This window comes from Lepidochelys olivacea, assembly GCF_965140295.1.
Source record: "Lepidochelys olivacea isolate rLepOli2 genome assembly, chromosome: 6".
Classification (NCBI taxonomy): Eukaryota; Metazoa; Chordata; order Testudines; family Cheloniidae; genus Lepidochelys; species Lepidochelys olivacea.
Genome location: NC_140416.1, coordinates 122,301,780 through 122,329,276, shown reverse-complemented (window position 1 = coordinate 122,329,276; position 27,497 = coordinate 122,301,780). Strand labels below are relative to the sequence as shown.

The 27,497-nt window shown below is 50.1% G+C and overlaps 1 protein-coding gene and 1 long non-coding RNA gene across 4 annotated transcripts in view; one reads left to right on the top strand and one right to left on the bottom strand.

Moving 5' to 3' along the window:
- The window catches only part of NID2 (nidogen 2), a 53,968-nt gene extending 31,050 nt beyond the window's left edge, over positions 1 to 22,918 (bottom strand). The window contains exons 1-4 of one of the 2 annotated variants that reach the window (XM_084632638.1): positions 22,484 to 22,918; positions 21,218 to 21,529; positions 5,436 to 5,668; positions 1,421 to 2,136 (exon numbers count right to left, since the gene is read on the bottom strand). In XM_084632638.1, the coding sequence (XP_084488764.1) occupies positions 1,421 to 2,136; positions 5,436 to 5,668; positions 21,218 to 21,529; positions 22,484 to 22,690 (1,468 nt within the window). In that variant the 5' untranslated portion in view covers positions 22,691 to 22,918. The remainder of the gene's footprint in view (positions 1 to 1,420; positions 2,137 to 5,435; positions 5,669 to 21,217; positions 21,530 to 22,483) is intronic. The other variant, XM_084632637.1, reaches the window with a different exon arrangement.
- LOC311522989 lies at positions 22,508 to 24,853 on the top strand. 2 transcript variants are annotated; one of them, XR_014712230.1, is made up of 3 exons: positions 22,508 to 22,645; positions 23,479 to 23,567; positions 24,544 to 24,853. It is a non-coding gene; the product is annotated as an uncharacterized lncRNA (long non-coding RNA). The 2 variants fall into 2 exon arrangements; XR_014712231.1 differs by lacking the exon at positions 22,508 to 22,645 and adding an exon at positions 22,871 to 22,928.
- The last annotated feature ends 2,644 nt before the right edge of the window (positions 24,854 to 27,497 follow it).

Sequence of the window (27,497 nt, the reverse complement as noted above, 5' to 3'; positions counted from 1 at the left end):
GAGCGAAGTGGCTTACAAAGCTGCAGCCTTTGTGGGCATCACCGTAAAAGAGCCGACGTCCTTGAGTTCAGTGCAATCACACCTGGGGCGAGTTTGGCCCAGCGTACGTCAAACTTCACACACAACTACAGCTGGCCTTGGTGCTCTCGAGCATTTGCCTTGGTAAGGGCCAGTTCTCAACTGCCCGTCGTTGCAATGGCTGAAAGGTTCAATTTCTGGAATTTCTTGCTTTTCACCTTCCTGGCCAACTTTTTCTCATGCAGCTTGTAATTCTCACCCAACAGCCAGGCTACGTCCTTTATCTGGCAGCTGTTAAACATCATGCCTCATCCTTCAGAAGGGCTGGAATCCCCAACCCCGCTCTCTCTGCACATCAATAACAACAACTCCTTACTCTCCTTCCCTGTCAGCTTACTCAGGAGGACATCTGGCAGAGCTCCCTCCGGCTTGTGCCAGCTGTCATAGGGACAGACAAGCACAATGAGCCAGCCAATGCAAGCTTCTCACACAAAGACGCTACCTCCCACCGAGACGGTTCCGCTGTTGGGGACTCATTACCTTCTCCCACATTCCTGCCCCCCCCCATCCCCGGTGTAGGACCAAGGGATCTGGCCCCATTACCATGTCCTTAAAAAGTCTCCAAAAAACTCTCAGGCAATCTCATCACCTCCACCTGGTCCTTGTGGAGTATGAAGCTTGGAGTAAGCTTGGAGTTCGCTCTGTTCTGGATCATCCAATCCCCCTAAGAGTTCACGTAGCTCCCCTGCCTTTTGGGAGCCGGGGCAGCCCCTCATACCCTTGTTACAGGAAGTTAAAAAATAAGATTTCTAAATATTAGAAGCATTTGTCAAATGTGTTATCTCGGCAGTTAGTTCCCTGCGGTGGAGAAATCTCTCTCACCCAAAGCCAGTGTAGGGTTATACAGTGACCCCCTCCCAACAATGCCCAAAATAACAATGCTCCTGCCACTGTATTATCTGTACTTCCACACTCCGAACCTTAAGCTAAATCTCCCTTCCCTTTGATGTAGCTGAATTCTAGGTAAGGGTATCAGAATCTGGCCTTGTGTTACTCTGCTTTCAGTTCACACTGCTGGGGTGAAGGTCATTTACTGCTCAGTGGATATGATATTCAAAGTTCTGCGGGACATCGCCAAGTTAAATCGCTCACGATGGGCCACATCCTCAGCTGGTGTGAATCGGCGTCGCTCCCCGGACTTCAGTGGAAGTCAACTCCTAAGTCCAGCTGGCTTCAATGCAGTCGATGCCAGTTTACGCTAGGGAAGGTTCTGGCTCAGTGGATCTTAATTTCACTCATTTCCTGATCAACAAACAGGTCTTTTTGGTGAAAACGTTGTTAGCTACAAAGAAACCCAACAGCTGGAAATCAGTTACAGACACTTTGGATTCAATTCACTTACCCTCCCGGTTAAAGCTGCCGTCTTCGTCCACACCAACTACCTGCCTCCCACGATTAAAGGGAGGGGAGTTCTCTGGGTAGCCCTGAAGCATGACCTCCCCCTGTGGGTAGACTGAAAAGATGTCCGTCTCGGACGGTACAGTTCCACTGTCTGGGTAGGGCTGGGCATTGTCCTGTTCAGGGTTTGCTGGCAGCCCCTGGGTCGTTAGCTCCAGCAGGCTGTCCTCGGTCTCTAGTGAGGATGGGTTTCTGATTCCTGTTTCTTGGGAGGACTCCACTTCATCTTCCAACGCAGGAGGCAGCTGGGATGGGCCTTCCTTCATCCCGGGCACTTCAGGATAGGCCGGGCGACGGCTGGACACCGGATACGGCAATGTGGATTCCAGCTCCGAATCCAGCCTGGCACCGGAGTGTCTTGGCTCGCTGTACAAAACATCAAGTCTCGTGTAAACATCAGGCACCAGCTCGGTCGGGTACTCAATGTCGTCTTCTTCGTTCTCATCGTAAAAGGGCTCGGCATAGTCTATGTTCTCATCGGGGTAGTCAGCGTCCAGGATGTTCTGCTCCAAGGTGGCACTGCTGAGCGTGCTCTCCGGAGTTTGCTGGGAATGCCCCTCAGAAGGCTTTTCACCAACTCGAGCTGGCATGACATTGTCCAGCGGGGAGGTGCTGCCAATGTGGAAGGCCCATACACCAGGAATCCCTGAGTTGCTTGTTCTAGAGACAAATTACAAACAGTTACATGCCACTGCTATTTACAGCTGCTTACAAATCACAGAGCGTCCCATCCAGCAACTCCTGCTCAGACAAAATCTCCCACTGTGCTCCATGGGAGATCTGCCTGAGAAAAGACTGTACAACTGGAGCTATGGGTCAAAACGGTCAGAAATGGCGAGTAATTTGGGGGGGGCAAACACCTGAAACACCTTAAAGGGGCCTGATTTTCAGAAAGTGCTAACTACTCACCCTCTCAATAAACAGACCCCTTTAATAATACCTAGCCCCTGTCATCGGTAGATCTCCAAGTGCTTCACAAAGGAGGACCAGTATCATCATCTCCATTTTACAGATGGGGAAACTGAGGAACAAAGCAGGGCAGTGACTTGCCCAAGGTCACCCAACAAGCCAATGGCCAAGCCAGGTCTCCTGAGTGCAGTATTCTCTCCACTACACTGCCTCCCTTAAGGGGCCTCAAATTGGCCCCCCTTAATTTGGAATCACTCATCCCATTTGAAAATTTCGGCAATGATCTTTCTGGCACAGGAGAGGGTCAATATTTATTAGGTCAGGAGGAAAAATCAAAAGTTTATTTCTTATAAAATCCCATTCCATATGTTTTCACAGCTGTTTTTTAATTCAATTTGATCAGCTCTAACCAGCCTGCGATTTGAGCTGCGCCCGGCCTTAAAAGGCACTAGTGCCTTGTGGGAAAAAACGTTTCTTTAGAAACAGTTGTGCTTTTATGTCACATTTTCTGCATTTTTTTTTTCTTTTTCTTCCCTTGTTCTTTACGGCTGAGGTCAGCTGTGCGCAGAACAGCTGGTCCTTGAGAACAGTGATAACGTACAGAACGGCTGCCATTTCACAAGCTCAACGGCTCCCATTGTTTGGATGAAATCCCCCCTCTGTGCAGAAGGCCAATACAAGGCCTATAGGACACTTCAGGATCATATAAGCCCAGCTTTGACGGCTTCACCGGTGTTCTGCCTCTCTGTACGTGGGTGAGTTTCAGCCCTACTGAAGTCTGTAACGGGTTGGTGACATCACAATCGCTTCCACAGCAACCGATTCTGATGTCTCCGGCTCTAACTTTCTCAGAATTCATACACTCCTAGACACCTAGGGCTAAAAGGGAGCTCCAGAGGTCATCTAGTCCATCCTGTGTGCTGATGCAGAAGTAAGTACACCTCAACAAGCCCTGACAGGTACTTGTCTAACCTGTTCTTCAAAACCTCCAATGACGGGTTTCCACAACCGGCCTTGGTAACCTATTCTAGTGCTTAACTATCCTTAGAGTTAGAAAGTTTTTTCCTAATATCTAACTTCAGTCTCCCTGGCTGCAACATAAACTGATCACTTCTTGTCCTACCCTTGGTGGACATGGAGAACAACTGATCACCTAAGTTCCCTGTAAGCCGTGTGGCCATGCAGCCACCTATTTAGTGCCGCTCAGGCACTCAGGGAACCCGGCCAGATCTGCTGCTACGGGGCACCCCTCTTCCAACCCCAACTTAGCCTGCGGCCCGGACCTGCCGCAGCTGGGGCGGCATGGCCAGATCGGGCCCAGACGCAGCCAGGGAGGTGTGGCGCGGCCCAGCCCGACCCCGGAGTGGCCTGGCCCAGACCCAGGCATGGCAGGGGCAGCCCTCCCCCAGCCTGGAGCTGCTGGGGTGCGCTGCCCCTACCATGCCTGGAGGGACCCCTATCCTTCAGCCCCAGCTCCAGAGCTGCTGTGGCAGGGAGAGTGTGGGGGGGTGGGAGGGCGGGAAGAAGAGTCCTCTCTCCCCACCGTAGCCTGATCACCCTCCTGCACCCCAAACCCCTCATTCCTGGTCCCACTCCAGAGCCCGCACCCCCCCCAGCGCCCAATCCTCTGCCCCAGCCCTGAGCCCCTCATCCCTGGGCCCATGCCAGAGCCTGCACCCCCAGCCAGAGCCTTCACACCCCTGCACTCCAACCCTCTGCCCCAGCCCTGAGCCCCAGCCCCATCCCAGCCACATGGATGTTGTTATGTGCACCACTATTGAGGTGATGTGTCAGAAATATTGATGCACATAACAAAATTCATTCTGCACATGGGTGGGAAAAATTAGAGGGACCACTGCTGATCACCCTCCTCTTTCTAACCACCTTTGACACACCTGAAAACAGCGAGCATGTTGCTATAACGATAGCCTGTTCCACAAAACTTGGACTATGTTCTACCTCATCAAAAGCACCGAGGAGCATTGGCAAGAACAGGTGAAATTCTGGAGCTGCTAAAGTCAACGGCAAACCTCTCATTGACTTCCGTGGAGCCGGGGCTTCACCCAACATATGGGCTTGACCAATGTCAATACACAACCCATCCAGCCTGCTTGTTTCCATATTTTCCATGTCTTAATAGCACCTATTATGATCTCCAAGCCAGCCAGCTCATCAAGTGATCCATCCCCTGTGGCCCAGTTCCAGCTTCTGGCAAACAGAGGCTAGGGACACCATCCCTGCCCAATCGCCATTGATGGACCTATCCTCCAGGAACTTGTCTAGGTCTTTTTTGAACCCCTGTTATAGTCTTGGCCTTCTCTAGCAAGGAGTTCCACAGGTTGACTGTGCGTTTTACAAAGAAATACTTCCTTTTGTTTTCAACCTGCTGCCTATTAATTTCATTTGGTGACCCCCTAGTTCTTGTGTTATGAGAAGGAGTAAATAACACTGATTCAGCTAGTCCAGTGGTCCCCAAACTTTTTAGCTCGCGACCCCCAAAGCCCTGTCCGCACCCTCCCCCACAGGGCCGGGAGCGGGGTCACGGCTCCGGGAGGATGGGTAAGGGTGTCAAGGCTGGGGCCGCAGCTGGGGCGGGGGCAGCGTTTCGGCCAGGGCCAAGGCCGACAGTTGGGACCCCAATTGTAGGGCAGGCAGCCGGGACCAGCAGCCGGAGTCGGGGCCAGGAGCAGAGCTGGGTGGCGCTTGCTCCCTCCCTGCCCCGCAAGGGGGCTGGCCTGGGCCCCAGACACGCCCCCCGAATGTTCTTCTAGACCCCCGTAGGGGGACCTCTGAGCTAGTCATTACCTAAGTGCAATAACAGGGGTAAGTAAACAGTAGGAAACCAGCAATCAAGGCAACATGATCGGTATGCATTTCTGCGTAACAGGATCCCAAAGCAGAAGACGGTTTCCAAAGGGGATGTTTTCCCTGAGGCAGCCTCTGCTTTTAGTTCTGACAGATCCAGCATTTCAGCAGCCTGGGGTTTTAACTGATGAAAGAACCGCGTTATACAGACACGCCGTTCAACGCGCTCCCATCGCGCTACTTACTGGTAGAGATTTTTCACAGATTGCTCGCTGCTGGTGACAGTGTAATACGGCCCTTCTCTCTTTACGTAATCCGTTTCGCCTCTGCTGAAACCCACTCTGGCTGGCAGCTCCAGTTGGACGTTGTAAGACTCCTTGGGCCGAGTCCCAAAGAACTGAAGGCCGTCATCGGGATAAAGGAAAAGGGCGTAGGTGTCGGAGTCATCATAGGCTAAGACTGCCTGGAAGGTATTCAGCTGCAGAAGAAAGCATCATCACAAACGTATGGGAGACTTGTTAAAGGCCTGGATGCGTGAGAGAAAGCCCTGGAATGAGGGACACAAACTGACCTCAGCTACATGGGACTTTGGTTTTGATGCAATTAGTTTACAGCAGTGGTTCCCAAATTTTAACAACCGGTGTACCCCTTTCACTAAAATGTCAAGTCTCGCAAACCCCCTCCTAAAAATGAATATTTCCAGGGATTTTCTCCTTTACCTGAGTATAAATGATAAAAGCAGTGATCTTGGAAATATAAAATTTGTTTTTATGACATGCTTATTACACACTATTATTAATTATTATTTATCATTACAGTATTTTTATCGAAAATGGCAACACTCTTCCAAGATCTCACTTTCGTAGCCTGTATCACTTGGAATAAGCCTGTTATAAGACAAGGCTCCTATGGTTCGTCAAGGAGTATCAGATGTGAAACAGCATGACAGTATTTAAGAAGCCAACTCAAATCGTTCCTCCTACACACGCATTCAGGGCCTTGAGCAGTCCAGGCAAACGATGCACGGTACAACAAAGCTTAAACTTGTTCTTCATAATAATTTTAGAAAACAAGACTAGCTGCCTATTTAATTTTAAAAACAGCAAAAAATATCTACCTCCCTTTCCATTTCTTATAAGGAGTCTTGAAGTTTAAATCTCCTCAATGTGACAGATACGCTTGCTTTGATCTGCTTAGTTCTTGGAAGTCCAGGGGCTCCATGCTGCCCGGGGTCCCAAGCGACAGCTCTGTGCACCATTAGGGAATTTTTTCCCCCCGAGAACCCCCTGTAACATTTCACAAACCACCAGGGGTTCACAAACCCCAGTTTGGGAACCACTGGTTTACAGCAATTAAAAATAAGGGTGCATCAAAGGGGCTTGGGACTTTGGGACCAGACTGGATAACATCTCCTGTGATGAAAACTTGAGAGGTAGGGACAACGGCTATGTTAGGGTTCCCTTCCCACTCTGAACTCTAGGGTACAGATGTGGAGACCTGCATGAAAGACCCCCTAAGCTTATTTTAACCAGCTTAGGTTAAAAACTTCCCCAAGGCACAAATTCTTCCTTGTCCTTGGAACAGTATCGCTGCCACCACCAAGTGAGTTAGACAAAGATTTAGGAAAAGGACCACTTGGAGTTCCTGTTTCCTCAAAAAAAATATCCCCCAAAGCCCTTCAACCCCTTTCCTGGGGAGGCTTGAGAGTAAACAAGGTGAGCACAGACCAGACCCTTGGGTTTATAGGACACTACAAACCCCAATCAGGTTCTTAAAAGCAGAACTTTATTATAAAGAAAAAGTAAAAGAAGCACCTCTGTAAAATCAGGATGGAAGGTAATTTTACAGGGTAATCAGATTCGAAACACAGAGGATGCCCCTCTAGGCAAAACTTTAAAGTTACCAAAAAAAAAACAGGAATAAACCTCCCTCTTAGCCTAGGGAAAATTCACAAGTTAAAACAAAAGATAATCTAACATATTTCCTTCCTATTACTTACAATTTGTAATCTTAGATGCTTAGTTCAGGTATGGCTTTAGGAGCTGTATTTTCCCTGCCCTGATTCCTCACTGACCCGGAGAGAACACAAAGAAACACAAAACAAAAACCTTCGCCCACAGATTTGAAAGTATCTTCTCCCCTTATTGGTCCTTTTGGTCAGCTGCCAACCAGGTTATCTGAGGTTCTTAACCCTTTACAGGTAAAGGAGGGATTTTATGCTACCTTAGCTGTATGTTTATGACAGACTAGGATTTCACAGGAGAGTTATGCCTCTCTGAAATTCTCTGGGAACTGGGAATCTCATTCCCTTGGAAAATCCCACTCAATGTGCTTAACCAGAAAAATGTGTCAATAGCAATGTGTCTCTTTCCCCCTTCCCCATGTATGGCCAGCATTAGAATTATTACAAACCCCCACGTCTCTTTCACTGAGGAGCGAATTATTACAATCATCGCCTTTTGAATCTAGGAAAATAATTTAGTGTCACAATCTTACATGTGTTACAAAATGATCCGTAAGTGTGATCTGTTCTGGGTGTTTAAAACAGGAAAGGGGGGAAATTGTCTCCAACACACAGACAGAGAGAGAGCACGCTGGCATTCAAGAGAAGAGAATGAGGGCCCAAAATATTAGCTGGAACTACAAGAAATGTGCAATCTGGGGCTTTAACGCTGAAGAGAGACCTCCTAGCATATCATAGGGAACGCCATGCAAAAAAATTGAGTCTGGAATGTGCTAATAGAATTGCTGTTACCAACCCCAGCACTGTACAGAGGAACAAATGCAGTGTGTGCCTGCCACTTTTCATGTGATTTGTGTTTGACTGAATGCTAACATTGAATTCTTGCCTCAGCTCACACAGGAAAGCAGCCAGAGATCAATAGCGGCTCAGGAAGAACCAAAACCATACCACATTCAGCATTCGTTATTTTGTATGAGAGAGAGATGGCTCATTGGCTCAACAGGATGTGGTTTAAATTTGGCTTAATGAGATTTTTTTGTGGAATTGGTGCAAATGGTCCACTTCAAACAAGGAGAGAATGATCAGTTCACACCACAATGATCCCATCATAAGGAGTTTCCACTGTTTGGAAATCCAGGCATAAACTTCTACAGTACTGCCCACCAGCCAGTCAGACCACGAGACTCACCATCTGTCCATAGATTAGTCCTCAGTCTCCAGACATGTTACATGTGAAACAAATTTTGCTGGCCCCAGACACAGTCCCTAGGGAGCAAGACAGCCCAGATGGCAACCTCTGGTCAGGACAGCAGAGGACCAAACAAGGGCAGGAGAACAGGGCTGCGGTCAGGAACAGAGATCATTCACCAGACTGTGTGGGGACTATGGTTTCCACAGCTCTTCCTCCCATTACTCACCTGCCTTTCACGCTGATCTGATGTTCAGACATAAACAACCCTCCCAAGACTGTCAGCGTCCCTTGTTACATAAACAGGGGGCTGTGTAGGAATTAGCGATGACGAACACAGCACCCTAGCTCACCCCCACCAAGTGGTGATGCCTCAAGCTTCTGTCCAACTCAGACAGGGGCAAGAGAGACACCTGAATTTGCCACTGTGAGCCAGGAAATGCCCCTGTGAAGTGTTTTTGAGCATCCTCCGGCTACAGGAAGACACATTATTAACAACGTGAGGCTAGATTCTGTTCTCACTTATACCTGGAGTCCCTATCTCTAGTTTCTATCTCTCTAGTCATAGAATCATAGAAATGTAGGGCTGGAAGGGATCTCAAAAGGGGGGCCAGCACCACATGATGAGGCAGAGTTAAATATACCTAGTCCAGGGGTTCTCAAGACAAAATTTTTGGTGGCTTCAGATTGCGGCCATCAATTCTTGCTGGTGGCCACTCTCATACTTTTTCCTACAATACTTCATTAGCTTTAGGAAAAACAAACAAATATGCACATAGACACGTCCAAATCATTGTAGTTTGTTTATTGCTAGCTAGTAAGTCTGCTGTGAAAAGTGATATTAACAAACATACAAGTATCACTTTTCACAGCAGACTTACTCAGCCCAGGCAAGCCTGGGGACAAATTCAACCCTGGGTAAGGGTCAGGGGAGGCAGTGAGGGTGGGTGGGTGGCCGGGGGAGGTTGGAGCACGAAGCCCTGTGGTCAGATCCCAAAGCCCCACGGCTGGGGAACGGGGCCCGGGGACAGAGCCCGAAGCTCTGTGGCTGGAGCCCAGGGCTGGAACCTGGACCCCCGTGGCCAGAGCCTGCCGCCTCCCCAGGGCTAATGCCCAAAGCCTGACCTCCACCACCTCTGGGATGGTGGGGAACTCACTGGCTGCCTGCTCCTCCAGTTTTGTGTCCCAGATGTCCCCAGACCCAACCCCTGCTGACAGCCCCAGCAACAGCCACCAACACCAAGGCAGTACATCCAGCAGCAACAAGGAGTGGCCTCTACTTTCCCTCTTCCCCACCCATCACAGCCCAGGAGATTGTGGCGTCAAGAAAAGCCCCTTGGTGGCTGCATGCGGCCACATTTGAGAAACGCTGACCTAGACCAGCCCTGACAGGACTTTGTCCAACCTGACCTTAAAATCCTCCACGGATGTAGATTCCACAACCTCCCTAGGTAGCCTCTTCCTGTGCTTAGCTACCCTTAGCGTCAGTAAGCCTTTCCAAACATCTAACCTCAATCTTCCTGGCTGCAGATTAAGCCACTTCTTGTCCTTGTCATGGAGAACAACCGATCACTGTCCTCTTTATAACAACCTTGGACATATTTGAGGGCTGAGATCATTTCCCCCCTCAGCCTTCTCTTCTCTAGATAAACATGCCCAGTTCTTTCAACCTTTCCGCAGAGGTCAGGTTCTGTTAACCTCCTCTCCTTTCTGCTGCTCTCCGCTGGACTCTCTCCAATTTGCTTGCAGTCTTTCTTCAAGCGCGTTGTCCATTGGATCAGAGGAGATCAGAATCTGTTCCAAAATCCTGAGATTGTCAGTTTACGACTACTTAGGCTATGTCTGTGTAACCCACACACCTCCTGGGTGTGGTGTTCTGCCCCACCTAGTGGTACTGAGACCACGTGGAGGTTAATGAGTCTGCTCTACAGCCTTAGAGAAGTGCCACAAGGCTTTTGGCTCACGCACTAAGCTCCAGAGGTCCCAGGTTCAATCCCACCCGCTGATGACCAGGGTCGGTCGGCGTTACATCTACACTAGAAGTGCTTGACCAGCACACTATACTCCCAGTGTGGACGCAGCTATGCTAGCAAAGCCGCAGTTCGTATGAGTGTCGTACAACAACTACACTGGTAAAAGGGCAGGTTTGCGGCTATATCTACATTGTGCTGGCACGGCTCAGTCGGTCAGGGATCACACCTCTTTGCACCCCTGACTGACACAGCTACACCTGCAGAAGGTTGTAGTGTAGACGTGGCTGTAGCCCTTGTCTATACACAGGTTTTGTACTGTTATCAATGTGAATTTTTTCCCAACATAGTTTTACTGGTACAACCCCACATGTGGACATAATTATATCAGTATAAAGGTGCCTTCTACCAGTGTAGCTTATTCCTCTTCCCAGTCACTGTACGATATCCCAGTATAAACACATTTATACCGGCATAACTGTCCCAACACTAGTGGCTTGGTGCAACTTGTGTGTGGAGACAAGGCCCAATGCACTGGAAGGAAGCTGCTAATTCCTCAGAAGGTGACTCAGTATATCACAGGTCTCCTTGGAGGAGATGTACCTTGTAACCAACACCGGGCCATGTAAATGGCATCGCCCCAGTGAAGCCAGTAGACCTGTGCTGATTTACACTGGCCTTGTCTAAAAACTAGTTATAAGCAGGAATTTTTAGACTGATCAAGGAGCGGCTCCAGTTAGCGAAGCTCATAGGGCGTCCCAAAATTAAAATAGGTCCCTGGTCCATTGTCCTTGGGTGAAATTCACCCTGGGCAGCCACCCAGCACATCTATCTGAGAACTTCACCAACACTATTTGATTTCATCCCCAGTCCCCATCTGAGCTATAGCAGTGCTATTAGCCCCATAGGAAACTGACGCTCGGGGAAGATTAAATGACTTGCCCAAGGTCACACAGGAATTCTGTGACTCAGCCAGGAACTGAGTCCAAGTCCAGTGCCCTATCCCCATCCTTCCTCCTCAAAAGAAGTGCTGAGCAGGTCTCGTACTGGTCCTCTGTCCAGGGCTGAATTCCATCACCTGAGGGGCGATCAGCCACATAACAAGCACTGCATTGTGACACTTGCATGGCTCCAGGGTGAGACATTCATCTGCTTCAACGCCATCCTAAACAAATTCCACTTCCCTCCCTTCCTCCCCACAGGCTCCCAGTGAGTTATTACCAGGACGTTCTATTCCCCTGCAATGGGGCTCTTCCATCATTTTCTCTACTTTATCTTCTGGGCTCTTAACCCCAGCTCTTCTTTTCCTGAGCATACAAGAAACTCCTCCACAACATCTGATTTTTCCTTCACAACCAGGAGACTTTTATCCTTCTGCCGTCACCTAATCTCCCAAACTCTCTCTCCAAACTGAGCCCCAAGGCCTGGCTTCACATCAACACCCTTGGTCAGAACATTGGGAGAGTAGAGAGAAAACACATCGCTGGCCACGTTCTGGACTCTGGTACATTGCTTGCTCAGAAGTTGACCCCCTAGTACAAGATCATCAGGACCTGCATAAAACTGCTGTCTCTGTTACCACAGTGCGCTGCTACCAGGTGGGCATTTCGAGAGGTCCTGAAAATTTGGGGTGAAATCCTGGCACCAGCGCAATCAATGGGAGCTTTGTCACTGACTTCGGCAAAGCCAGGAGGTTATCCTCAATCAGGTGCATGTTTCCCCTGAATGTTCCGCGGAGCGTTCATGAGCAGCGGGCATTCACAGCTAGCCCCTTGCAGGGTAACTAGTCCTAACTCATCCTGAGCGAGCTACCTTGCAGGACAACCCACACCTCTGATATGCTGAACTCCTTTGGACTTGCCTTTCAATCTTGCCTCTAGGTTTAAAGGAACCTTTGTACTGCATTCTGAGTGATCCTGAAACACGATTCTCCTGTATCTCACATCAGCCCTCTCATGGCTGTAACCCCATTGGCTGCTTTGGAGTTACTCCTTCTTTGCACCAGCGGGAGAAGAATCCGTCCCCCAGTCTCTACGAAAACATTTTTCCCCCCTGAGTTTTGGGCTCCCTGATTTAATGAGGCTGAATCTCTGTGTCCATCAATTCCCCAGCTGGAAATTGCATGATAATACTTCCTTTCTCACTGTCTTTGTCTTGTCCTTTCATACCGGCAGGGACTGTCTCCTACTATGTGTATGTACCACGTGCCTAGTGTAACACCAACAGACCCCAGCTGTTGGTGGGTGGGATTGAACCTAGGATCTCTGGAGCTAAACACATGAGCCTCTACTGCATGGGCTAAAAGCCACCTGGCTCTTAGCCAATGCTGTAGCAGACTCGTTAATCTCTTGGTGGTCTAGGTACCACTAGAGGGGACAGTGCATCACACCAAGCAGGCATGGGTTATGTACTTCCCCTAGCCGAGGAAGCAGACCCCAAGCTTCTGAGACTTCCCAGTTGATAGCCCAGACGAGGCCCCACTTGTAACACTGTCGGCAGGTGGGATCAAACCTGCGACCTCTGAAACTTACTGCATAAGCCTCTACTGCATGAGCTAAAAGCCACATGGCTCTTTGGTGGCTGTAGCAATCTCATTAACTCTAAGTGGTCTAGGTGCCACTAGAGAGGGACAGAGCCCCACACCCAGCAGGCATGGGTTACACTAGCACAAAGGGGCCCTGCTCTCAAATCGGGTCCTTTAAGGGCTACTGAAACATAAGTACAGAATGAGAGTGAGCTGCTAGTGTTTTATCTGGGGGGAAGGAAGGCATTGAAATGATGTTTTAAAGCCTTTTCAGAGAAATGATGGAAAATAAAATCCTACTAATGATCCAATTCTAAGTGTGACGATGCGGGTAAAGTCACGGAAAGATGCCCTCCCACGTCGGTTAGCCTTTGGCTTGACAGACACTCAGCAGCATGGACTTTTCTCATTACAGTAATTTCAGCAGCCAAAAAGGGGCCCCAGCTCTATTTGTAGAGTTTCTTAGCATTTCCACAAGGCAGTCATCATCCCTCCTATATAAAGGGAGTTTGTTGTGAAGGACGCACACCCACACTCACAACCCCAGGCATTTAGGACTATGCCCCAGTGACAGCAGTTCAGCAACACAAACAAAGCTACACTGAAAAAGATTGGGGTGGGACGGGGGACACAAACACATTACAAAGCTGGGCAATCAGAGACTGCACCAAATCCATCCCTGGTGCAACCTCACTGCAGTCAACAGAGTTTACTCTGGAGCTTGATTCTGCCCACTAAGTCCTCACTGAACAAACTGAGGATAATCAGATGGGAATCACTGCTAAGGTTTGCCAGAAGGGTTAGAGAGAAATCGGACAGATAAGAGGGATGGATGGAGTGTAAAGGACAGAGGTCAAAGAGCAAGAACGGTTAGCTCAGAGCTTGTTACTAGGCTGATCTCAATGGAGTTTGGCCATTTAAACACTTGTTAAAAGAGCCATAGAAGGCAAATTCCACCTCAGTGCAGCTTCCCAGAGCTCCAGCTAAGGGTAAGCCAGATTTCAACTCGCTTCACTGTGCAGGCTGCCAGAGACCATACTGCTCACAAACACTGTTGCTGTTTTCAGTTACTCGATCAAGAGAGTGTGCCATTGTATAAAAAACACCATGGAGAAATGTCTGCAAAATGCTGTCCCTAAACAAACTCAGTAGCAGCACTGTCAGCAACAGTATATTGATCCAGCATTGCTACATCTTGCGGTTTTATCGCAAGTCTCATTCGGTGTCTATTTTAAAGCTCCTGCTCTTGGAGTCATGTGATTATGTGAGAATCTCAAATTTTTTTTTTTTTAAATGCAAGTAAGGTACTAACTCATGCATGCAGAGAAAAGCTTGAAAATGTGACCCCAAAGGTTCAAAACCTAGAAGGCAAACAGAACCCCTCTTTTTTTTAAAAAAAAAGCCTCATGATTTTTAAGTCACTCACGATTTTTTTGAGTTGGAGGGACAGATTTTTGAACACTTGAGTTCAACAAAATTGTTGCTCCTTGAGTGATCGATGCTTGGCATGTCACAAGTAGCTGATATTTTAATTAGTGATTGTACGATTCTTTTCCCTGATGCATATAGCAACTTCCTCCTTCAAAAAGAACATATTTTTCTTCACTCCCATTTGGTACCAGGTTAGGAAGTCCTGAAATGCTGTCACTCCATTTCTCTCTTGCTCTTTCCCAAACCGGCCATAAAAAACCCTCAGCACAAACCCCACCAGTGACCCTCACTTCCTATGTCAGACCAACATCCTGCAACAGAGATGCACTGGCATGGCCCCAAAACCCACAACTGGGCCAGGTGGCTCCAGCGACAGCAACCCTGCTAAGCAGTGGACTTTTTTAAGAAGATGTGTTGAGGGGAGGACTGCACTCCTGTTCGCTGCTTGGCACGGCATGGGATTTTTCTTCCAGTCAATCAGCCAACCTCCAGGAGACCCACTGGGTCCACAGAGGAAAGCGGTGGACAATACTGCTCCACTTGGGAATGGGAGATGCATTGCCAAAGGAAAAGAGGCACTTTGACAGCTTGAAAGGCAACTTGACATTCAGCCAGACTGTTCATCACAAGCATGGAGAGGCAGCAGAAAGGACTGATAAACAACCTAATAAGAGCCCATGGGAAGAGAGAAAGAGTCTATTTGTAAGGTTCTTGAAGCAAAGAGGCCAGGGGCCAGTGCTTTGGAGATTTCTCGGTCCTAAAACAGGCTGTTCCACATCCCATGCTTGACCTGAAGGAGGAGATGCAGAAAGACATTCATGGGGAAGCAGCACTAGCCTATATGCTGGATGGATGAGGAGAGTAAAGGTCAAAGGAGACCTTGTTTTCTGAAGACACCCTTAACCGTTGCAACCTCTTAATACTATAGTACAAGTAAGTGCAGAATAGTGAAATTCTGTCAGCACATGGCAATGCTGGGCCACATTATCTCCACCACAGGATCAGGCTCTTCTATTTGCCTTCTCATCATCATACAAAAACAAAAGGATGGCAGCAAATTTAAAACTTGATTAAAGGAAATATTTTGCATATACAACATGTGGCTGGTTAGCCGGCAGAACTCATTGCCACAAGGTACCAGCGAGGTCCAGGGTTTAGCAGGATGCAAAAAAGGATAGGGCACTTGTATAGACAACTGGATAATGAGAACAGTCAGCGTTACATTACAGTAGAACCTCAAAGATATGAGCACCAGAGTTCCGGACTTATTGGTCAACCAGACACCCTCTGGAACAAGAAGTAATCAGGCAGCCGCGGAGACAGACAGACAGACACACAAAGCAAATACTTTATTGCCTCTGGGCTTTAGCTTGCTCCGGGCAGGGTCAGAGCTTCTGACCCTCGGGAGCACTGGGCTCAGGATTTTAGACTTGGGGGAGTGCTGGGGCTTGTGGCTTCAGCCCCATGGCTCCGTTCCCAGTTTCAGTCCTGTGGGGGGCACTGGGGCTTGGGGCTTTAGCTATGAGGGGAGCGCTGGTTTCAGCCCCAGCGCTCCCCCTATAGCTAAAGGCCAGGCACCCCTCCCCTCACTCAAACCAAGAGCAGAGCCGTGGAGAGTCCTGAGCCCCGGTGCCCCCCAGGGCAAAAGCCAGGAATGGAGCTGCAGGACTGAAGCCCTGAGTCCTGGTGCCCCCCGCGAGGCTGAAACTGGGAGAAGAGCTGTGGGGCTGAAGCCCCGAGCTCCTCCCAGATCTAAAGCCCAGAGCTCTGGTGCTCCCGAGGGTCAGAAGCCCTGACCCCGGCCACAGCCTTAACACATACCCCCACCCGTGGCTGCAGCCCCAACCCTCCGTCTCCCTCCCCATGGATGACGGCTGTAATGTCTTGTTCAGAGTTAAGGACATTTCAGAGTTATGGACAACCTCCATTTCCGAGGTGTTCGTAACTCTGCGATTCTACTGTAATATTTTTTTGAAAAGTCGGGTGGGGCGGAGAGAAATATATGCAGCCTAGATGTAGCCATGATATAAATATCATGTGTATATATAAATAATCATATAAATATTCATGCTTCAGGGTACAAACCAGCTCCTAACTGATAGGGTTGGGAAGAAAATTCCCTACTGCAATTTATTCAATAATTGCCCATCTCTGAAGCATCTGGTACTAGTCACCGTCAGAGACAGGGATGCTGGATTAGATGGAGCACTAGGCTGACCTGGGATGACAACTGCTATGTTCCTATCATGTTGCAACATGATGTTAGCATGTCATCAGCAAGCTGCACGCAGGTAGCTCAGAACAGCAAATCAACGGTATTTTTCAAGAAGTTTTTTCTCTGCAACCCAAAAGAATTCCAGATTTAAAAAACAAAAACAAAACAAAAACTACAGCCAGGCTTTCAGAGCACATGAGAGATGTGCAAATAGCACTATAAAAGTCAAGGAGCGGGGCAATGACAACACTAGGAGCTCCCTACCCCCTCAGTAAGGGATCAGACCAGTGAACAGCGTTCATCATGACAGCAATTTCCGCCTTCATGGGCCAGAGCCATGAAATGACTTGGGAATCCAAGTGCTGTGAATCTGAAAGTGTTTCAGTCTATTCATGAGTGTTATCAGTTCGTGTCTCTGAAAAGCATGCATCACTGCAGGAAGTTCTTGAGACCCGATCTAAGTGGTGCCTACTTTCCATATCAACCCACAGTGGAAATTCTGAAAGCTATTCCCCACAGACATTTGTTAACGAGTAGCTTGGAAAACAAACCCCAGAAAAGGAGAATAGGAGCCCAAATCATTAACAAAATGTTTGGAGTGCTTAAAAAATATTTTTTTAAAAATCAAATCACAAATCCTGGGCCAAATCCTACCTGATATACTCACAAGTATCAGTCCCTCTGAGCCAGATTCGGATCTCAGTTACACCATTGTAAATCCAGAGCAACTGTATTGAAGGTACATTTGCAGCTGAACCTTTCAGCAAAGGCCAGTGGGGGATTTCTGCACCACCTCTAGCTAATACCATCACCCGGAGCATTCTAAGCGCCTGCTTGGCTCTCTCTTTGTCTATACTTAAGCCCCTTCGTTTTTGGTTTAAACCAATTTTTACAAAAAAACCCCAACAACCCCAGGTTTTACAAAAAGAATTACTTGTTTCTTTTCTGATTTTCAACCTACTTTTGTATCATTCCAATATATTTTAAAAAATCAATCGTTTTATTAGGGAAATACATCTCTCTCATGCAATGGATTGTTGTACAATAATACATTTTAGTCTGTGTGTATATGCAAAGCTGTCTGTTGAAATAAGGCTGTGTATTGGGCTAGACGATACACACAACAAACAGGTATGCACACAACTCTGAAGTGCGTGCGCATCTGAATGTACTCATGAATATTACGCCCGCCCCGCACACATTTCAAGCTGTTAGCAGATAACGGTTTAAAGATCTGATACACTAACATGGGAAGAAAATGAAAATCTGTCTCAGAATACGTTTCAGAACACAAGGAAGTATTTAAAATTAAAAAAAAAAACAGGCGAAAAGGATGAAGTTGAGTGTATGCGCTGCAAATGATGTGGCCCAATTATTAAATGTAAATATTTATAGGCTAATAGTTCTAAGTCTACAACAGTAAACTGTTTATTCAAATGAAAAGATTCATCGGGGGGATGAGAGATGTACTGTTTTCTTAAACTCAGAGGTGACACTTTGTTTTCAGTTCTGTTTTAGTTCTGCAGCAAACCACATTGAATTCCACTCATCAAAGCTACTGGAGACTTTTCCCCCGAGCTGCCATCCACCAAAATAAACCCTGATATTTACCCAGAAAAATTATTAATTGTTTTTTCCACCTGTTTTCGTTGTTGTAGTAATAAACACCGATAAATTCCCAGGAAAATTAAATATAATAAAAACTGAAAACAAAAGGCCCTATCGGTACTGTACTGCAAGGTCTTTGCAGCAGAGACCACCAGAGTCTTTGTATATGTTGAGTGGATGCTGTTAGTAGTCAAATTATAATAGCTCATGACCGTTGATTTCCACCACTGGTGTTTGCAAGAGAGATCGTGAATCCCTTGTGAGAAGTGAGTGACAAGAGTAGCCCAGCTGACTTCAGCACGACTCCTTGGAGTCAGGGTCTCACAATCGGTCCTTAAGGGGTTTGTGAATGGTATTCTAGCCTCACCAAGAGAGATCCAAGCTGTGCTGCCCTCAGCTGTTCAATTGTAGTCCCTCTAGACCACGGAGTTTGGGCTGTGACTCCACGTCTGAGCTCTGGCTCAGCTGATGCTCCATGAGATGTTCGAGAGCACGTGAGTGAACAGGTCTTAGGGTATGTCTACCATGGGCGCCAATTTCTCCTGGTGCCAGTGGGTGCTCGTGCCCCCTCACCTCTGGCCCCGCCCCAACTCCATCCCCCTTCCCCAAAGTCCCCACCCCGGCCCCGCCTCTTCCCCACCTCCCCCCAGAGTGGGCCATGTCCTCGCTACTCCCCCCTCCCTCCCATAGCTGTTTCACAGCAGCAAGCACTGGGAGGAGAAGTGGGGAGGGCACGCTCAGGGGAGGAGATGGAGGCGAGGTGGGGAGCTGCCGGTGGGTGCAGAGCACCCACCAATTTTTCCCTGTGGGTGCTCCAGCCCCGGAGCACCCAGGGAGTCGGACCCTAGGATGTCTACACTGCACAGTTAAGCCAGAGGCACTTTAAGCCCAGGCTAGCCAACCCAGCTGGGGGTATGGGTTAGAGCCTGAACTCCACTTTAACTCAGGTTGAAAGCCAACCATTTTGCAGTAAAGATAAGGGCTAAATCACTCAAGTGCTGATTGTCCTCTGGGGGGAGTTGTGGGAAGGGCATTGGAGGACTGACAAGTTCTTCAGTAATTGACATAACTTACAGGGAAGGAATCCTAGAGTGTCTCATCACAGACAGCCCTCCTGCGATCTGCCCCCCCCACACACACACACACGGGTGAGGGTAGAAACACTGGGGACACAGTAATGCAGGTAGTACTTTGTGTAACCCACACACCTCCTGGGTGTGGTGTTCTGTCCCATCTAGTGGCACCGAGACCACTTAGCGAGAGATTAAGGAGTCTGCTCTACAGACTTAGCTAAGGACTATATGGCTTTTAGCTCATGCGGTAGAGGCTCATGCACTAAGCTTCAGAGGTCCCAGGTTCGATCCTGCCCACCAACAACCAGGGACTGTCGGTGTTACAAGCAGGGGCTCATCCGGGATTTCAACTGGGAAGTGTCTGAACATGGACTTCCACGTAGGGGAAGTATGTAACCCACACACCTCCTGGGTGTGGTGTTTTGACCACTTTAGTGGTACCGAGACCACTTAGAGAGAGAGAATAATAAGTTTACTCTACAGCCTTAGCTAAGAGCCATGTGGCTTTTGGCTCATGCACTAAGCTTCAGCGGTCCGAGGTTCGATCCCACCCGACAACGACCGGGGTCTGTCATTCTTACATTTGCAGTGGGCATGCTCACACCTGAGTAAGGCTAACCAGGGTGCTCAGACCCTGGTGCCAGTCACCTGGGATAACTGTGCAGTGTAGACATAACCTTAGTCTGGAAAACTGGTACAGATGCTCAAAAACAGGGGCCATTGACGTGGGTAATATTTGCACCATGCATTTCTGGTTAGAAACCTTTTCCCAGCCACATCTCTCTCTGGAATTACACTGTTTCTTCAGATCCCAATGGGATCACAGCAGCTAACATTAACATTGGCAGGTTTCAGAGTAGCAGCCATGTTAGTCTGTATCACCAAAAGTATAGTACACCAGTATACCAAAAGTATATACACCAAAAGGAGTACTTGTGGCACCATAGAGACTAACAAATTTATTTGAGCATAAGCTTTCATGGGCTACCGCCCACTTCATTGGATGCATAGAATGGAACATATAGTAAGAAGATATTTATACAGGTGATTTATAGCAGGTGAACACGCCCCGGATGGTGTGGCTGATGTGATTAGGTCCTAGAGTGGTGTTCCCTGAATATGGGGACAGAGTTGGCATCGGGCTTGGTTGCCAGAATAGGTTCCTGGGTTAGTGTTTTTGCACTCTCACAGATCTTGGGAGACAGGCCAGTCTTCGCTTACAGACAGCCCCCCAACCTGAAGCAAATACTCACCAGCAACCACACACCACACAACAAAACCACTAACCCAGGAATCTATCCTGGCAACAAAGCCCAATGCCAACTCTGTTCACATATCTATTCAGGGAACACCATCATAGGACCTAATCACATCAGCCACACCATCCAGGGTTTGTTCACCTGTACATCTACCGATGTGATATATGCTGGCACATGATGGCAATGCCCCTCTGCCATGTACATTGGCCAAACTGGACAGTCTCTATGGAAAAGAATAAACAGACACAAATCTGACATCAGGAATCATAACATTCAAAAACCAGTAGGAGAACATTTCAACCTCTCTAATCACTCAGTGACAGACTTAAAGGTGGCAATTTTGCAACAGAAAAGCTTCAAAAACAGACTCCAGTGAGAAGCTGCTGAACTTGAATTCATATGAAAACTAGATACCATTAACTTAGGTTTGAACAGAGACTGGGAATGTCTCGGTCATTATACTAACTGAATCTACTTCCCCATGTTAAGTATCCTCACACCTTCGTGTCAACTGTCCGAAATGGGCCATCTTGATTATCACTTCAAAAGTTTCCGCCCCCCCCTTTCCCCCCCCCGCTGATAATAGCTCCTCTTAATTAATTCACCTCTTACAGTTGGTATCGGTACTTCCACCTTTTCATGTTCTCTGTATGTATAAACATCTTCTTACTATATGTTTCATTCTATGCATCCGATGAAGTGGACTGTAGCCCACGAAAGCTCATGCTCAGATAAATTGGTTAGTCTCTAAGGTGCCACGGGTACTCCTGTTCTTTTTATTAACACTGGCCTTACCTTCTTGGAGGGCTCCGAGTTTCGAGACACTTCCTCATAGGCACCCACGTTCTCCCAGGTGGCGACGAAGGCATGGGTGGGAGCGAAGGCAGCTGCAGCTGCACTAGGAAATCCAGCATGGATAAGGCGAGCGGCCTGGCCCAGCACCTCGATGGACTCATCCTCCCGGTAATAGATCTTCCCCCTCCCGCCGCTGGTGTCAATATCGGACATGAAGGGGGCGATCGCTGGGAAGTCAGTGGGGAAGTCATCGTCCACATACTGGGTTTCTCTGGGGAAATCCTGGGTGGAGATGATCCCATTGGTTCCTACCTACAAGAGACAGCAAACAACTCTGCTCAAAGCCCTCTCCACCATCTCGTCCACCCACACAGGACTCCTGTCAACAGGCAGCAACAGCTGCAGCGCAGAAAGATCCCATTCAGTGCAACACTCCCACCCTTCCTCTGCATCACCAGTTCCTCCCTCCGAGCCAAGTCCTTCCACCCACCCCATCCAGGGGCTTTCAGTCCAGCCGGGGCCCAGCCACAAGGGACCTCACTTACCCAACATTACGGGGGGGGGCAGGGGGGAAGGAGGGGGGACGACGACAAAGACTCAGCTTCCTCTCTTTCCTCTCCACCCATGTAAGCTCCATCCCCAGCTGCAGGCTCACTCCAGGCAACCCCCCACGCCAGGGGAAGCAGCTGGGCACAATGTTTTCCAGCACCATTAGCTAGACAGAGGGGTAGGAATAGCTAGGTGAAAGGGGAGCACGTAGGACAATCTACGGATGCACCAAGTTCTTCGCAACTTCTGAGACCAGGGCTGGACAAACTACGGCCAACGTCCAGCCCATCAGACCCTTTAATCTGGCCCTCGAGCTCCTGCTGGGGAGCGGGGTCGGGGGCTTGCCCTGCTCCATGCGTGCCGTGGCTCCGTGCAGCCTCTCCCCCCTGTCTGGCTCCTATGTGTAGGGGAAGCCAGGGGGCTCCACACACTACCCCTGCCCCAAGCGCCGGCTCTGCAGTTCCCATTGGCCAGGATCCACGGCCAATGGGAGGGACGGGGCGGCCCGCCATGCCATTTCCATACCCAGAGGTGGCCCTCGGGCCAAAAGGTTTGCCCAGTCCCGGACCAATAACCCCGCTGCGGGCTGTTATTGGCCCTTCAGCTTTAGTTCTTGCCGCCGGGGGGCTGTAGCCTGGGCGCGCCCGGGAGCCCCGGGGCGAGCGGCCGCGGGTTCGAGCCCGGGCCCGGGCGCTCAGCCCCGCGGCGGGCACTCACGTAGAGGTGGCTGAAGCGCGTCTCGTAGAAGAGCAGCGGCTTCCCGAGCGTCACCACGGCCGAGGTCTCGTCGTCCCCGTCCTGCAGCAGCCGATCGCCCCGGGGCGCCCCGAAGGGGAGCAGCTCCCGCCGGGGAAGCGCGACCGCCCAGCCCAGCAGCAGGCAGGGAACGAGCAGCGGCGGCGGCGGCAGCGCGGGGAGCCCCATGCTGGGCCCTGGCGGGGCGGCGGAGGCGGCGGCGGCCCGGGGCTGGCTCCCCTCCCGGGCGGCGGCGGCAGGGGCAGGAATCTCCAGCCCAGGAGCCGCTTCCACCACGTCCGACCTGCGCTCCCGGCGCTGGCCGGGGCGGGGTCTCGGCTCTGCCCCAGCGCCGCCATTGGGCGCCCCGAGCCCGGCCAGCGGCCAATCGCGCCCGGCCCCAGAAACCGGAGCGGCGCCGCGGCTGGTTCGTGTTAAGCCCGGCGGTGCCCTGGGGGGTCCCCCCCCCACACCCCCGGCAGGAGCCTAGCGCCCCCCAGCCCCGCGTGTGGGGGACGCGGGGCCCCCGTTGGCCGGGGGCTGGAGAAGCACAACCCGGCCCCGCTGGTGCGCTGCACACTCCGGATTACAGGGGGGGGGAAGGTCGGGGTTACGATCAACCCCTCTGTGTATGAGACCCCCCCCCCAGCTGTGGGGTGGTGGAGGGACTGAATCAGCCCCCTGGGGTGCTAAGGGCTGGACTGCTCACACCCCGGCCAGGGAGGGTGACCAGATGTCCCGATGTTATAGCGACAGTCCCGATATTTGGGGCTTTTTCTTATATAGGCTCCTATTACAAGCCCCCACCCTCTGTCCCGATTTTTCACACTTGCTCTCCGGTCACCCTACTGCCACGGCCAGCCATGCACTGAGGGGCTGGTGTGCCAACGTGGCTCTGGTGTGGGGAGCCCTCTGGGCTGGTTTGGCCCCCCTGCGTTGACTGCCGGTGAGGTTCACTTGACTCCATCTCCCCCCAGGGGCAAGGCAATCCGAAGCTGCAAGGCTTGGAGGAAGGCTGGGCAGGTCTCTTGGCCAGCTGACGACGAGGAAACACACACACACGACTGTGAGTCCGTGGAGATTTTACGCTGGCGTTTTGCAAACCTACAGCATGCAGCTGGTTGCCCTTCCTTAGACCCCGCTCCGGCCCATCCCAACGGGGGTGCAGAAAGCCAGGGAAGCCACATCACTCAATCAAATGTTCGACAGCCGAGAGTTTCACCAGGGATGAGTCCTTCTGGGGGGGCCTCCATTTTTGGGTACCCAAGTTGATCCCCCATAAAGGAGATTTGCCAAAGGAGGAGTGCTCGGCACTCTCCAAGACACAGGCCCCTCTAAGGTGTCTCAACTTGGGCCCCCCAAAATGGAGGCAGCCAGTAGCGCCAGCTGCTTTTGAAAATCTTGGCCTGATTCTTTACCGTTGTAAACCTTGATCTTCTCCAGCTAATAATCTGACTATACCTTTCACATTCCCTACTCATGCCCCTTTGGCCTGAAACATTGTATTATCTCTGCACAAGCACCTACTGACATCCCTTTGGACCGAGCGGAGCTGGCATCCAGGGGGAGCAAGCGGAGTGGCTGGCGGGGTACAGAGCCAGCAGCTGGCACAGCAGCAAGAGGCTGGTGAGGTGGCCAGTGGTGCAATTGGAGTGGCTGAAGGAGTGACCAAGGTGCCTTCTCCACCCCCTTCCCCCCCCCCAAGGTGAACTCACACTAATGCCCTTCTGAAATCTGGGTCTTCACTGACCGAGGACAACAGCTGTGAGTGGGGTGCGGTAGAGGGAGAAGGGAGGGGCACATTAAAGAAACCTTTGGTTGTTGGACTTAAGAACCCGTGGCAAAAGACACTGCCCAGTGGATGGACTCTGGGTTGTGGGTTTTGTATTTCCAATAGCTAACACCGCAATCTTTGTCTGCTGGGCTTTAATTATTTTAATAGTTCCGTCTTAACAAAGAGACATGCTTATTATCAACCACGTGTGTTCCTTTTGCTTGGTCCTGAAAAGTAGAAACAGATCGGGCTCTCTTTTTTTTCAAAGGTAATAATATGGAATACATTTGTGTACAAAGAAGATTTTTAACAGCCATGAAAGCATTCAGGAGGGCAGTTATCAAGTCTAACATCCGCCGCCTTCTAAAGCTGTACGCTGGGTAGAAACAGGCCGAACGCCGTGCTGATTCATCACTGCTGTGTCTGGCCATCACTTGGACTGTCCCCATTCAGCTCGTAATTTGCCGCTTTGAGTGGCCACATAATTGACACTTTCCCACCTGCTGATTTGCAGTGGGTAAAACCCACAAATGATCAGCCCCTTTTTCATGCCATTCTACAAGCATCATTAAATACAGTTTGAGAGGGAGGGGTTGGTTTATTTCATCAATGGATAGTTCGTACCTAATCCCATAGTCGGTTATATTATCCACCACTTGTAAAGCCACACACCTTGGTGGCCACTGGTGTCTTACAAATGCTTAGCTAGCTACTTCCTTAGCAGCCTTCCCCCCACACTGTCTGTTATCTCAGGCTGCACTGTGATTCCATATCTGCATAGCTCCCAGCAGGGCCCCATTGCCATACCATGCAAGGGCCTAAATTAACACCTCCTCACACCTTTCCCCTAGAGAGATTAAGCGACTTGCCCAAGATAAAACAGGAAGAGGATTGAACCCAGCTCTCCTGAGTCCCACTCCAGTGCTGTAACCTCAAGCCCCATGGTTCTTAACGCCGCAGCCTGCAGTAAGGGGCAGTGTGCCCCACTGGGAACTTCTGGAATGGGAATGGAGCCGGAGTTAGGGGCAGGCAACCTAGGCGACCACCTGGGGTGCCGGGTTTGGGGGGCGCCACGCTCGGGGTGCTGTATTAAGGTAATAAGGTATTCAAAAGCTTAACAAATGGAAGGGGGAGGTGCCAAAGATGCTCCTCGCCTGGGGCACTATTTGGTCTAGGGCGGGCCCTGCATAGGAACATGGCTGGTGTGCCATTTTCAAGCAGGGTGCAGCGTACACTCCCCCCCCCCAGCACAGAGATGGGCATGGCCCTCGCCCCCTTTGGAGAGCTAGCAGCACTGGGCTGGAGCACACTCAGAGGAACACAAGGACGGAGACTATGCCTGGAATGAAAAGGGAGGTCGGGTGCAAAAATGCCTTCCCCCTTCTTCCCCACCCCAACCACACACGCTATGCACCCAGACATGACCAGACACAATCAAGTCTTTATACTGCATGCTACTCTGGACAGGGACCTCAGTTTGTACCCGTCTGCAAAGTGCCATCTGCACCGATGAGGCCTGATAGTCAACAATATTTACCCACACACCCTGGACCCACGGAGGGAAAACTACAGCTAGACTCGACACCAGAGAGCATGTGAGAGTTTGTGGGGCTGCAGCACGGACAGGAAATCCCCACAGCCCTTGGAGAGTTGATTAGAAATTGCACCAGGGGAAGCTAAGAAAATAAACAGGAAATGCTAATTTCTCCTGGGACGTTTTGAAGACAAAAACGGATTCCAAGTGATGTTGTCATTGTGCTTCTATTTGAGGTCGTCATGTTATGGCGTAAGGACCATGCGGAGAACAGGCTGGTTTGGGTTATGTTTTGATTCTACAAGGATCAGAACAGGAGCAAAGGATTCTTTGTAATAGTGTGGGGAGGGGGCCCACCAGGCCCTGCCCCTGCCCCTCTTCCCCCGAGGCCCTGCCCCCCGGGCAAGCCGGAAGCTGGAGCCGGGTCCCCACAGCTGCCTGGGCTTCCTTGCCCACCCTTACTTGAGCCAGGCTCCTGCTTCCAGCCTGGTCGGGATGAGGGGGCAGGGCCTCAGGGAAGAGGAGGGGCAGAGGGCCAGCCCCATGGCGAAAAGGCCTGTCCACTTTCAGAAGCGGAAGGGTCATGGCCCCTTCCCCCCGTTCCAGCACCCTTGAATCAGAACAGAAACAACGTAGAGTTCTTAAACCTAACCTCAAAGCCTAATCATCTTCATCTGTCTGCCTTAGGGTATGCACTGGGTGCCCATTAATTGTTGTTATTAATTTGTATTACTACAGGAGCCCTACTCATGGACCAGGAGCCCATTGTGCTAGGCGCTGTACAAATGCTGAACAAAAGACAGTCCCTGCCCCCAAGAGCTTCCAATCTAGGTAGAAGACGAGAGCTACAAATGGATTCAGACAAAAGGGAGAGCACAAGGAAACAGCGAGATGAAATCGGTCAGCCTGATCGGCTGCGGTCTCAGCACACTGGCAGTCTAACCGCTGTTGCAGCACAGCAAAGGAGCGTTTGGAGCAGGGATTTGAAGGGAAATATGGAGGTAGCTTTGTGTCCGTTTACGGGGAGCTCCTCCCAAGCAGGAGGGCCAGCATAGGAGAAAGCAGGAAGGTGTCTGTTTGAAAACATAGCAAGTTTTTCAGTGCCTCCTAAATTAACAGATCGGCAGCACGAGGTTGCTAGTGTATTTCATGTAGTCTCCTCCCCTCATCTGCTTCCCTGGTTAGAGGAAGCTCTGCCTGGGGTTGATTTCTTTGAAGGGGAGGGCTGTGGTTACTGCTTTAAATGTTCTTCTGGTCTTGGTGGAAAAGCTTTGCTCAAAGAGGAAGGGCTTGCTGTTAAGTGTTTGGACTCTGGCATGGGGTTAGTTTCACTGGTATTATTTGTGTCCACATTTGGTCTCAGTTTTGTATGGGTGTGGATTTAAATGCCACCACATGGTGCTCACTTTTGAGGTCAAGACATAGAGACAGTGAACACAGCCATCCTGCTTCACGTTCACAGGGATTTTTTAAAAACGTTTGCAGGGATATAAACCCTCTGGCTTCAAGTCATAACCCAAGCGCTGGGAGTAGGAAGAAACAGGAGATCTCAAAGCACTCTACAAAGGAGAGATGGGGAAACTGAGGCAGAGGGAGGTTAAAGTGACCTGCCAAAGGGCACCTAGCGGGCCAGGGGCAGAGAAAAGAACAGAGCCCAGATCTTATGAGTCCCAGTCCAGTGTGTTACC